Source organism: Poecile atricapillus, chromosome 4, assembly GCF_030490865.1.
Source record: "Poecile atricapillus isolate bPoeAtr1 chromosome 4, bPoeAtr1.hap1, whole genome shotgun sequence".
In the NCBI taxonomy this organism is placed as follows: domain Eukaryota; kingdom Metazoa; phylum Chordata; class Aves; order Passeriformes; family Paridae; genus Poecile; species Poecile atricapillus.
The window spans coordinates 37,598,811-37,613,088 of record NC_081252.1 but is presented as its reverse complement, the minus strand read 5'-3'; the positions used below and the strand labels follow the sequence as shown (position 1 = coordinate 37,613,088).

The 14,278-nt window shown below is 36.2% G+C and overlaps 1 protein-coding gene across 5 annotated transcripts in view; it reads right to left on the bottom strand.

The window, feature by feature from the left end:
- Positions 1-14,278, bottom strand: part of KLHL2 (kelch like family member 2) — a 54,375-nt gene that overhangs the window by 31,094 nt on the left and 9,003 nt on the right. For 4 of the 5 annotated variants that reach the window (XR_009277672.1, XM_058839056.1, XM_058839057.1 and 1 more), the window contains one exon: positions 11,297-11,418. The exons of the other annotated variant lie outside the window; for it this stretch is intronic. Coding sequence is in view for 3 of the 4 variants with exons in the window: in XM_058839056.1 (XP_058695039.1) it covers positions 11,297-11,418 (122 nt within the window). In the remaining variant the exon portion in view is untranslated. The remainder of the gene's footprint in view (positions 1-11,296; positions 11,419-14,278) is intronic. 5 annotated transcript variants of the gene reach the window in all.

Genomic DNA, 14,278 nt, shown 5'->3' with positions numbered 1-14,278 from the left:
CCTCAACCCACATTCCCCCTCCCACAAAAAAAACCAAAAAAACAAATCTAAACCAAAACACAAAAACCAGAACACCCAAACATCTTCTGAAGGTACAGAGATTTTGAGACAGGGGAAATCTGTGATTCAGTCCACAAGACAACAGTCTCTCTCTGGAAGAAGTATGACTCTCTGCCTCCCACACACACTGGCACTTGATAGTCCATGACAGTCTTTTACAGCCTTGGGACAATTTAAATTCATTCCTCATACCTTTTGATCCACATTTTAGATTAATTTTCTCTCTGGTGCTCATTCTCAGTTCTGTTTCTCCCTTATGTATTTCTCTTTGGTAGCCACAAGACAGAGTACAATAGCTCAAATGTCTGTTCAGCTTCATCTTTTCATTCTTACAAGGCTCATAACCTTCTGCCTATTCAATTTTCTTTATGAAAAAAGTTCTTGGATCCCCATTCAGCCAGCCAAAACAAAAAAATATTAAAAAGCTTCATGGGGAGAACAGAGAGAAATTGGAAATTGCAGTAAGATATCTGCAGAACAGAAAGAAAAAAAAAAAAAAAAAAAAAGGCAGGAACATAAAAAACGTGAATACCTCAGGAGAGAGAATTTGCCATATCTGTGCAACATCTGCTTCTCCAGGTTCTGGTAGTCTTGCCACCATTTTTCTCTCTGCCTTGACCACAGCTACAGCTGTACAGACACAGCAATTGCTTTTTCTGCAAACTCCTTTTGTTACTACCTCACGAACTTCACCGTCCTCTATAATCCAGGAGAGGACATGCGAAAGAATTTTATACTTAAACGAAGTAGCATGAATTGTATTTATTCAGTTCATCTTAACAATGCAAAAGATATTGAATAGACATGTCCAAGAGACTCTTCAGGAAGACAGCCCAGCTGAAGAGAGAATCGAGACACCAGGTGAGTGTTTCTGCCTGCATTGATCTGTGGGTGCACTGTACACATGTGCTTGTCCATGTATCTACTGCAGCCGCGCTACCAGGCTGCAGCTTGGAGATAAGGAGTTGCAGCCACCTAGTTGTTATCAGGCTACCAGTTTCAGCAACCCTGAATGCTTTCCTCACGCTGAGCACACAGTGTGATTTCCTCCCGTCACATACCACCAAGCAAGCCAGATCAGAAACGGAAATCCTTTAGGAGAGCATCAAACATCTATCAAATAAGTGTGAGGCTTTAGAATACATCTTCAGTCACATCAAAAACCCAGTTCCTCAGTTAAAAACAAACATAGGGGAGTGGCAATATAGCAACCATAGCTATTCTGTATTCTGCACTGCAGCTCACATAATAATAATGTGTCCCCAAAAACCAGGCAGTTCTACTTTGTACATATATAATAGCTAAAATCACAAAAGATGTGCTATGAAAAAAATAGAGAAAAATACATTTTAAATGCATTTAAAAATTGTCAGAGAACAAAATATTAAATTTTCCAACAAAGCTGTTTGCTTAGCATTTTGGTCGGCAGCTCTTAGGTGAAGCTTACTCATTTAAAGTGCAAATTAATGAAGCTTATATTTGTAATAAAATATGCCCGTAAAAAGATCACGCTCCTCTTTTCCCTTCCCTCCTACACTCATTCTTCTGACAGGCAGGCACATATAAGCAAATGAAGAATGCCTACTAGGATTATTTCACTGGAAAAAATGAGATCATTTACTGTTGCCTGACATGTCTTACAATGCATATAAATTCAAGGAGTGTGCCACAGTCTCTCCTCCAGCTATGCCACATATTAGTTGTGCCCTCATATTATTAAAATCCTTAAAGCTGTTGTCGTAAATACAAAAATAGGTCAAAAGGAGGTAACCAGATGGTTGCATGAAGCCTTAAATATAAAATACATACAAGAGCAAAACACACTGGTAGTCCTTCAGCACGCAACCAAAGAGCACACTATAAGGCTGTTTAGTCCAACATTAAGTTCTTGCCCAGTAAGACCTAAACATGTTTCTATGAATAGGGTTTGTAATGAAACTCATGTCAGCTTGGATTTAAGTACCTCTCTGCAATGTCAGCAACCCCCTAATATTATTAGAACTGTGCTGTCATAAAAGAGTAAAAGTGAAAGTCTGGATTACCATGTAGTTTCAACACATCAGAATTTTAAAACATCAGTTAATCCTGTTTTAATCATAAACTCATTAGGATAAGCCAGTTTTATAAAGCATTTTAACCTGAATGACTCTGAATACAACTTCAGAATTTGCCAAAGTTTTCATAAATTAGTATCTATGCCACAGCAGCCACAATGGAGATGAGCAGAAAGGCCAAAGGCTTGTTTATTTTTAAGGCTCTATAAGATGATCCAATAAAGAATTCCATTTCCTCCTAAAGCTTTAATAATATCTGTGTCAAGGAAATAAGATCACCAACCACCAATAGTTTTTTGACACTCTAATAGCTCGATTACATAAAACACTTTTTGAAAAAGAAAATGCTTTCAAGAACTTGTGCAATTGCCTGAAATCTGTTAAGAAAGAAATGAGCTTATGGACAGAATGTTTTAGGCTATCATGAAGGCAAAGCAAAAAGCGATGGTAAAATGAAATATGATGGTGGAAATATGGTGGTTTCAAAATTAATCAGAGTCTGGAAAAAGCCAGGATATGGAAGGTAAGGGAACCAAAGCCCATGACAAATACTACTTTATCTCAGAAACAAGCAGGATTGTAAGCTGTCACGTCAGGGCTCAATAATTAGCACCTCACTCATGATATATTGAAGGCAGGAAGCCAAATCTGTCCAAAATTTTATACGAGATTATTTGGGCATCAGAATTCAGTATCTGCTTAGAAAAATAAAACTATATGAACAGCTTAAAAGACAGCTGTACAGTTTTAGTGAAGATTTGGCCTACCAGTCTGTGTAAAAGAACATGTGCTGCACTGGGATACTTTGCTGAGAGTTTCTGGCAAGTTAAGTCACAGAAAATAGAAATTCACAGATTTCACCTCTAAAGGTGTTATCAACAGGCTTTAACGTAAAGTCAAAGCTATTTTCATTTTTTGAGAAAATCTACTGTGGGTATTGATAGGGAAATTGGTGCAATGTTGCTTCACTTTTTTAGGAACAGTAAGAGAAACAACTTACACTCATTTACTTCCAAAAAATTATCTCTAGAAAGAAAAAAAACAAAAAAACACCACAACAAAAAAAGTAATACTCTTATCTCCAACAGGATTGGGATTATCTGACCTAACTGCATTGTTCTTCAGAAGCACGCAGACTTCAGCAATAAATCAGCTCAGAGGAATATTCACATGGTGGAATAACCTGTCTCTAGCACCTAACATGTAAGCAGCCATGTACTGCAGGAAACACTTCGGAAGCTAAACCAAGATGGAGTGACTGTCTAAGCACTGTGGAGATGCAAGAGGAAATCTGTACAAAGAACCAGTGGGGATGGGGGAACAGGACAGGGACAGCCATAATGACAACCCACTGGCTTAAAACATACATCAAAATTCTATCAAATTAATGAATAATACGGTGATGATTTTTAAATGTTTCCATCATAAAATTGTGGTTAGTAAATAGAGGCAAATGCAAGTAAATAAAAGGCTTTTATCAACTACCAGTCAGCAAACTTCAGAGCTGGCAACCTGATTAACCTGTGATACAGCAGTAACAGCTTTATTAAGTTACTTGCATCTGCTAGAATGCTGTGATTGCTTCTAACTAGAAAAACTGCTATCATGACCCACACTCTCATCACCAAACTGCACTGTCTAGAACATCACCATCTATTTGAAAACCATTCAGCAGTAGCTGCTAATTTAGAATAACCTCTTCTTTAGGAGCCCTGCATTTTAGTAGAGTGCACAACTGGGGACATACTGAACCTTTATTAAGAATCTGTTGGTCTCTTGGTGACATGCAAGATGTTAATCATGACCAGTAGAGATGTAATTGCCGAGATCCAGCCTACCAGCACCCACTCTTCTCAAGATATACTTCTATTCAAGCTGTTTCACTTTCCCCAATTACCGAAAGGTTTTTAAAGAAGAGGTGGCTAGAGGCACATCTGTCAAAGCATCAAGATTAGACTTATTCCATTCCTGCCCCTTTCAGGTTTCTAAGTGTGGCATTTTTTCCCACATGTCTCTTTCTTAGGTTCTCTGAAGGAGAACAGCCAATTCCCATAGAAGCAATTTCAGCACTACCTTCTCTCAAACCAGTTTGATATATAAAATATGGATTGTATATTTGAAACAGAACCTACTGCATTATAAGATTCAGTGAAAGCTTCACAGGATTCAGTTCAGTTGAATAAATATTTCTTTTATCTCTTCCACCCACTTACACAGCAGCAGGCACACTTCCAGGACACAGAATGCATATCTCTGTTCAAGTACTGAATTCAACTCCCTCCTCTTACAATGGCCAATCACACATTTGTAAAGAACCTTTGTAAAGTCAGCTTTGGATTCTAAAAAGGAAAAATCTACCCTGATTAACACAAAAAACTTCCTATATTCATAAGGAAACTATACCCCTTTGGATATACCCCTTTGAAAGGGAGGGACATCTTTTTGATCCAATAAGGGAAAAGAGAAGTTTTGTAGTATTCAAAGATATACTTTATTGGCAGGCTTCACAAATGCTTGAAAAATATTCCAAGTTAGATATCTAAAATGAAACTAGTTCCAAAATACGTGCTTTATGCTCTTCACACATCACAGTGTTGCTAACTCATACAAAGACAGTTTAGTCACCTATGCATATATACAAAGCACTTGTTTTCAAGGATAAAGCTTCACAAGTATCACAATATTCCTAGGAGTATTTTGACTACCAGCTCAGATACAAAGATAGTATGGCTCTGAAGATTACTGGAATATAAGCTCTATTAATTTGATCATGTCAGTGCTCAAAGACTGTGGCAAATATTAAGTAAAGAAATCAGTCTTATAAACTGGCTTATATTAAGTCATTCTGTATTTTCCTCAAGCTAAAAGCACACACAACTAGCTGCTGTTGCTCAGTTGATGTGCAATGGTAAGTTGTTAAAATGGATATTCCATCATGATCCTGAACTCTCTTTTTAATTAAACTCTTGTGAACTGGTGTTCCTGACCCTTACACAGGGTACTGAAGGGAGAATCTGAGACCATCATGAGACACAGATGTGAGGAAAACTCCATTACCAAATCTGACATTCTGGTAATACAAGTTTCAGAAAAAACTGGTAGCCCCTAAACAGGTTATTTCACATCCTACACACATAAAACTGCATGGGGTTCATCATAAGCACACCAATTCTAAGTACAATACAACAATTTATTCTGAATATTTTTATCTGAGTTTATTCTAGTGCTTGGCAGAAGAGAAAATAAGGAATGTTTCATGCTGCATAGAATTCTGTTTTTGCCTTTAAATTAGTATCCAGTGAAGATTAGGCATGGTAAATGCAGACCCTATGTTTGCATGGACTTCATCTTATTTATCATACATAGTTCTACTACATTTTATTGAAATTAATATCTACTCCTTACTGGTTTGTTGGGGGTTTTTGTCCTCCTCAACATACAAGAATCTGGACTGTTCATTATTTTGTATTCTATTTTGTGTAATTCTCTCTTCTGCACTTTTCTTTCGGTTTTAAAATTATTTGTGCGTATCTTGCTTCTCTCCTGCCCTTCCATTCCTAAACCAGATATAATTTCACAAGACTTTCAGTAGGCTATTTCTTTCTCCTATTTGTGAATTTTAAAATATAATTAAAATATAAATAATATAATTTGTAATAGATATAACAAATATATGACATTATATAATTATAAAATATAAAATATAATTAAACATTTCTCAAAAACAAAAATAATTAATTTCTTTCAATTTTTTTATTAATCCAATTTTAACATGTGGCTGTACTCTAGATACAGACTTGCAAACTAGCATCTCTTCCCAACAGAAAATTCCTGGTGCGAACCTGAAGTCCTGCCCACTGAACTACTGAAAGACAGTCTAGTAGTATTAAACCAGATATTGACTTTCACTGGTTGCAATTTTGGTTCATTAGAAGTATTATGCTAATAAGCATAAATGCTTAAAACAAAAAGTCCCTCATAATGGCTTTTACCAAAATGAAGAGGTGCCATGATTTCTTTATCCCACAGTATGATGACTACTTTCATGTCCTCATTCTTACTCTCTCTACCAGCACAAACATATAGTGACTACTAGAATCAATAGCTCATTACCGGGAAATCAATGACATAAAGAAGCAAACACTGTATTTTTTATTCACAGGATAATAGTTTCACTCTTGTCTGCAGTAACAAGGCTTTAATGGACCAATTTGGCCATTGTACGTTAAATGATATAGATACAGGTAAAATATAGATGGATGGATAGATGGATGGATGAATAGATAGATAGATACATATAGGTAAAATGGAAAGAGTCTAGTAGAGCAAGAAGAGTAAAAGATTTAGAAACTACTGTCTCCAAAGAACAGACTATGATGTTTGGCCTAAAGAAAAAAATTGAAGTGTATGAATAAGGGCAGTCATTCAATACATGAGATTATTGCAGCAAAACAGCAACAAGTTGCTTTACAAGACAACAGAAGGAAGTATCATTATTTAGTCTAACATAGACCAGGAACATTTAAGTCAGACACTAACTACCTTTTGAACCAGAAAAACTATTAAAGCAATTGGAATAAACCACCTAAGGATTATTATACAGTTTCCATTGATAGATTAAATATGTTCTGCCAAGTCTAGATACAGTCAGTCTCTGTTTCACTTTACAAAGCTCAGTAGCAATTATCTTTTATGCTGCTCCCTGAAATATCACATTCCTTCTTCTTCATGCTCCTTTAACATAGCCTCAGTCCAACTTATGGCATGACCCAATACTTGTGGGTCATGCCACAAATATAATTCAGAAGCTGACCATCTTAAAAAGCACACATCTGTTTTCTTAAACTGTGTGACTTCTCTGGTTTTTGGTGTGAAGTACAGGCTCATTTTCAGCCTTGAGGATTTTTCAGGATCCAACAACTCTGATCAGCTGGAGGTGATGAGGTGCGGCATGAATAGCCAAAGTCCGTACTACCAAACATGGTACTGTAGAATGTCTACCTTAGTAAATAGCTGGGACAACATTAGGATCTTCTTTTTTGAGGATTTCTTGGGGAAATCAGCTGCTTTTTCAGACCTTGTTTTGACAGCACCTTAAATCAAATGTGCTGTCAACTCTTATGCCCACACCCCATGGCACCATACAAATAGAAGCAACTCTGTTGTACTTTTTATGGCAATCTGCGTGAACAGTAAGAGTTACAAAGAAAAAATGCATACATATTACTGTTCATAATATGCTTATTACTATGCAGATGTTGTTCTTGAATAATTTCAGAAAATGAGCAGAAAAAATGATACTTCTTGAAAATGAGCCTATTCAGGATTCTGAACTTCATGTTTCTTGTACCTAACAAAATTCTTTAAAGGAAAAAAAATGCTAGGACAGAGTTACACAATTGTAAAAATACAATTTTTTGTGATTTTCTCTTCTACTATCTTCATGCACTCACTTTGTTCAAAAGCAAGACAGCAGTAGCAGCAAAGTGAAGCTACATGTAATGCTTGCCCCAGGCTGCAGGGAAACATCTACTCCCAACATTGGGGTATGTTCCTGCACTTCAATACACTAACCCCAAGTATTGGGTGAAAACAACTGACAGGGCTGTGATCCAAGCTAAGAATAACTCAAAAATCCCTCAAAAACCCATGTGGAGTGGAAGTGGAGATAGAGTGTTATGCTGTTAGATGTTTCTTTTGAGTTCAGTGATCTGCTTTATAAAAGAGTCTAGCAAACAGTTGTATCACAATTAAACAATCACAATTAAAGGAACAAAGACCTGTAGAAGGGAATCAGAAAGGAACCCAATCATCTAAATGTGTTTATTCAAATCTCATTCCACTCAGCCTGTATCAGGTTGACCTCTAAAGCCCATAACAAATCCACAGCCCACCAACAACTCCAGGAACTTCTCCTCCAATATATTTGTGCTCAGGAGAGGCCTGAGGTGTACAGCTGACTAAAAAGGGGCTGCAATGCATACGCATAGCGTGGGAGAGTTACTCACGCATGAGCTTCTTATAGTAACCAACTCTCCCACATTGTGCACTGCATGTAGTTAATACCTATATGGATATCAAAAATTTGATATGCAAGAAAGTTGATTTGCCTTTGAAAACATTAACTTGGATATTCCCCTCTTAAAATATGAAGAATGAGATATTGCACTAAGTCTGACATTTAATTTCATCCCTAAAAAAAAAGAAGGGAAAAGCAAAGAGTTAAGAATGCAGAAAAATGTGACTTAATATGTAAATACAGCAGAAACACTGGTATGGCATTATGCAAAGTGAGTGCCACTAGAGATGAATTATAAAATAACTTTTTCTAAATGAAGGACAAACACTAAAAGAATGTGCACATTCATATACCAGCTGTCGTATTGTTGCAGGCTGGGGGGAACCTATTGAACCAAGAACTGAAGAAAAGAACAAATGTTCTTTTGTATTTAACTAATGTAGTGATAACATCCAGTGACGATGGCCGCCTATGTTGATAGTTTATGGGCTAAATGAATGTGGTTTTCTCAATCACTGACTTACACCTGATTTTTCTACCTCCACACCTGCCCAAAAACATACATAAGTGAGAACAGGACAGTGGGGAGAAAAAAATGTACAGCTCTCACCGAGAAGCTGCAAAGCCACAGTCAGGAAGCACTCTCCTGTCCACATCTAGATCAAGTAAGATTCTAAGGAAAGAAGTTGACACTTAACCTGCCCCTTGAGAGCCACCAATGAGCTAGGCTACGATTATGCATTCCTTTATAATTAGTTTTCATAAATATAAAATGTAGCTATTTTAATACCAAGAACTACTTAGAAATTCTACATTACTTAAACATGAAGCTTGCACATCTTCTTCAAACATTGTATCGCATATTATAAATTAATTCATTACCTATTCTTACTATGTATAACCTGATGAGATGGAATGATACACTTGAAATCACATAAAGGGTATCAGAATAAGAATCAAAAGCAGCTAACTAGAAGCTGACACTCCAGTTCAACACATTAATCCAAATACAAAATGGCATCTTATGCTTTCACGCTTCTGTATTCCTCCAAGATAAATTCCTAACTGCTACCAAAATTTCACAGTATCTTCTAGGTCATATAGACAAGAAATTGAGAGCTAGAATTCATCTCAATAGCACACAACATGCTTATGAGAGAACACATTTTTAACTAAGGCCTGGCAATCTGCACTAGGTTTCTAGGTTTCCAGAAAGTCACAGTAACAATTTTCCCATCTTGGCTTTCAAGTTAAAGGAAAAGAATTTGCATCATCATATTTATTTTTATCCATAGTGTTTATTTCTGCTGTAAGGCAAATAAACTCTACATATCTAGTAATAATCAATACAGTCATATTACAAGTATATTCACCATCAACATTTAAGTGCAACTATATTGGAAAAAAATAAAAACTCAGCTTAGAAGCCTGACTTTCTTAGTACTCAAGTAACCACAAACTTGTAATATCATTCACCAAGACATATTATTTATACTAACATCCCCAGCATCATCAGATATCTATCTTCAGACAAATAACCTGGAGCCATGAAAATTAAATCCCTATCAGACTCATGAGCATTAAACCAGTGGATTTCTGGCCTTCAATGACTCCTGTCTGAGGAAGAAATGTAATGCTTTTCCTCCCCATTAACATGGAAGAGTCAGCATTGCCAAGGATGGATGATAATGCCTCCTCCTAGGCAGCGCCTACAGCCAAAATCCAGTAGGACTACCTGTGAAGTCCGCTCCAGTGTTATGGATAGAATGTACAAGATTAGAGCCATTAACCTGTCAGCAAGACAGAATATTCTACTTTAAGGATGAAATGCCAGAATGACCAAGCAGCAAGAGGTCTGTTAAAGAATCTCTGACAGCTCTCAATTCGCTCAAGGTCTTCTACAGAAATACAGAGATTTGAGCAACCACCAGATTGGTAAAATACAACAGAATTTCCATCATTTTTTTCATTATGTGTATTCATCATCAGACCAGAACAATTCCTTAAAAAGAATGATTCTTAAGAAACAAGTTGTTAAGAAAGACAAGAAATTAGTCTTGCAGAATTAAATTACTTATGATATGACATCAGATACGGAAGTCTTAGTAGCAGGATTTTTTGTTTCAAGATGGCAGCATTTCTCATTTCAGGAAATATTCAATCAAGCATGGCTAAAATAAGCAGTGACCCCTACAGATTCGGCAGCCAATAAAATGCTATTAATTTCAGCCTAATGTCCAGTAAAAGCAATTAATTTCAGAATACATAATTGCAACAAAAGTTTTCAATGCCAAATACAACAACATGGTTTTGCATCCTGCTAAAGCAGCAAAATAACTGCTAATAACCAGTTATTTAGCACTGGGGAAGAGTAGAAAGACGAGCATAGGAGTACAAAGAAAAACACTATCATTAAATGTATCACCCCTTATGCAACTAGTTTTAAACTTACCAAGCCTCTACAACAAATCTCAAAAGATATTAGAAGGAAACTCTGTCCATCTTAAGTCCATCTGCATTTAGAAAATATTAATTTTGGAGGCTATATTTTCTAAGGTTGTGTTTGCCTTATTCTAATTGAAGCTTCATTTTATGGTACAGTCAATTGGAAAAACTTCTTACCTCTGTGTGGGATGGACAAAACCTTCATGATAGATATTGGTTGATTTAATTAAAAAAAAAAAAAACAGTAGCTAAAAATTTCTGCACAGTTGGTCACTGGCAAGTTACAGAGATTGAGCAGGAAAAAGTACTTTATTGTGCAGGCTAACAGGCAAAAAAAAATAAACAGGACAGCTTAATTGGACAACATGATTTCACATTTAGGAATAAATCTATGTAGCTTATGTAAATTTCACTTAAATATTAGAGAAGAGGTGGTACAGAGATGGCTGTCAGCATCAATTTTAGGCATATATTTTATTGCATTACATAAGGTTTGGTTGCAAAACTCATTAAAATCAACTAGCACTCCATTTACTTGAATTGTCTTTGAATTTGACCCAGAATTTAAACAGCATGACTACTTGCTTTGTAAGCACAAGGTCTGAAAAAATTCCAGTTTACAGATGAGATTTCCCATGTTGGAGTTGAACCACAATGACAAAATAAATGACTCTGCACATTGCATCTCATTTGTTGCAAAAAATATTCTCACTCTTACCTGCACATTTTCTTCTGTAACTTGGATTTCAGCAGTGTAAATATAATCAATAAGCATCCTTAGAGTCCAGCCATCAACTTCCTTTATTCGAACTTTTTTTGCTCGGCTTTCACTCATCTCACCTACAAACACAGTTTATTAGTCAAGCAAGTAAGACAGAAATACAGCACGAATATAGAAGTTTAATAGCAGCAGAAATTTTGTGCATGTACAAGTTGTGACAGTAGAAAAACTTCAATACTAATAATTTAATTTCTTTCTTTCCTGTCTTCCTCCAGTAAGGAAGGAAGATTTTGTTGTTACCATCATGCAAATGCTACCTGGGTTAATACTTTTAGTGAGGTGACCTATTTTTTCCAGTGTACAATATCAGGAAAATACTGTTATCAGACCTAAATAAGACACTTCAAATGCATACAAAAACATTTTTCTGGGAAAGCAAGATATTAATATAGTCTAGCTTTATTAACTTTTTAATTGAAGGAGCATACCAAACATGGTCTGGAGTAAATTTATTTAAAAAAGAAAAGTTATAGCCCCACAGAAGAATTAACATACATATTTCTTTGCTTGTCTGCTTATTATTCCCTTAGTGATTTCACCTCTTTTACAGATCCAATTTAACAGCTCAAGCTAAGACAAAATGGTAAGCAAGGGAAAACTTGTTGGATCTCATTCTGTGGAGGCTGACATGTTGGCCATATGCCACAACCAATCTTCATAGAAAGGCCTGCAAAATAATTTCCACCTTCAAGGCATGATGTTTCTCAAAGTGCAGTATTTTCTTTATGGCTGAAATAATTATCCAGATATATATTTTGAAGTAATCACTATAACCTTCTTCATGACTTCCAAATCAGGTCATCTCAGACCTTTAAATCCCCTTGCACTGACTTTCACTGAGAAATAACACATGAACTACAAAAGTTGTGGTGGAAGACATATAAAATTTGATTTTGGAAGAGTATATCCTAACCTCTGAATACACTAGTTTCTTATTCTTCTATGTCAGATATAATTTCTTTCCCTTAGGCATATGCATCTAGAGATAAGGGTATTGGTGATATAATAACTTTAATGCATACAACAAGAAAAGCAGACAGGATGAAGAAGTGAACAAGAACCATTGCTGATATTTTCTTATGAAGTCACACACATTTTCATTGTTTGTTACCCTCTGGTCTCTATGGTTAGTGTCAAACCATGCATTTTACCCAGCGCTTTCAGCAAAGGGATCACCACTGAGAAATCTGTTGCCATTATCCATGGTACTACACCTTTTTTTTGAGCTGAAGGGTAAAGAATGGCATTGCAAATCAACACTTTCAATGGCAGGAAGTTCAAACCACCATTTACCCACATAAAAAACAGCAAAATCCAGTCCCCACAGAACTTTCTCCTTTCACCTGTACTTCTGAAACATTCCCCTTTCACCTTGGAAGGATGACTGCAGCATGTTCCCTGCAGGGCCCTCTATTCCTTATTCTAGAAGTTTCTGCTTCTAGTTTGACACAGATTAAACCTATTGATCTTCAGAGCATGTAAGCTGCAAGTTATTTATTATGCAAGCTGCTGTGGAGGTGGTCCTCTGGGAAAATTGTGTGTGTGGGAGAGCAGATTTTGATAGTCTGCAAGCACATTAGATTTGTTTTCAGATTTTGTGTCAAGGCTTTTAGAGTCATGGATAGGCACCTTCTCTGTTTAAAAACCAAGCCCAGAATATAAAAATTAAAAACCCTTAACAAGAAAAAAACAAAACAAAACACCCCAGACCCAAACAACAACAACAACAACAAAAAACCCACCCAACAAAAATAACCCCAAAAATACTTGCTTCCAACTTTCATGTGAACCAGACATGCAATCTTACTACAATTCCAGATCAACCCCTATCTGTTTGATAGATCATATAGAGGAAACCAGAGATGCACTCAGCAGGCAGTCAGTCTAGAATTCAACCTGCTGAAGAACTGTTTATGACTGGGAAGCATAAATTCTCCACAGAGTCCTTAATGACAGGAAAGCATATTGTGAACAGAAAGAAAGCACTGAGCTGATCCAACCTCCCAAGCAGCAGCACACCTGTTGAGTTGAAGATACTAAAGGGGATACCTAAAAATCTCACATGGTTCCTCACAAAGTAATGCAAAGAAGGGGTTCTTCCTCTTTTTTTTTTTTTTTTCCACCCAAGAATTTTACAAATGGAGAATGGAAGTGAAGAGAGCAGGTAAATCCCTAAGGATAACTGCCATTGAAGAAAAGAAAATTAAATTCAGGTCACCCTTGTCTGAAGTCAGGTCCTACAGCCACTGAAGATGTTTTGATGTTTTATAATCAATTCCTCTAAACATTTAAGTAGATTTGGCTCATATCTCTAAATAATTCCACTGTGTAAGAAGAAAGAAATATTCCTATTAACAATAATTAAATAGCAGGGACTTTCTTCCCCCATCTCCTCGTTGGATAATTGTTACTAAATTACTATATTTTGTAACTTAAAAGACAGTAACTTTTTCTTTCCTGATAATTATTAGGGCTATCATTACATGTACAAATGGGGAAAAAAAAAAGACCAAAAAAAAAAAAAAGGCAGAGAGTTCGAACCCAGTTAATACCATATCCCAGCCTGCATTGCAGTAATATTTAATGACTCAGAGAATGATGGAATCAACCTGCAAACACATCTCTAAATATAAGCTTCTAATTCCTATTCAAGAAGTAACCCTAAAGCATAAGAGTGCAATTTTTTTACTTTCTTTTCAGGCCGTGTTTTATTCTGGATGGAAGAAGGTACTTCTCCATACCATTGTGGTTGGTTAATTTGCTTATATGAATTTGCAGATTACTGGATGAGAATAAAAATCCACGTAAGTGTGGATTCCAGCTCTCATGGAGAGAACAATCACAATGAAATTCAGGATTTTTTTGTGTGGGGAATGGCTGAAATGCACCAATACCACAGTTGGGCCTAGCTAGCCACAA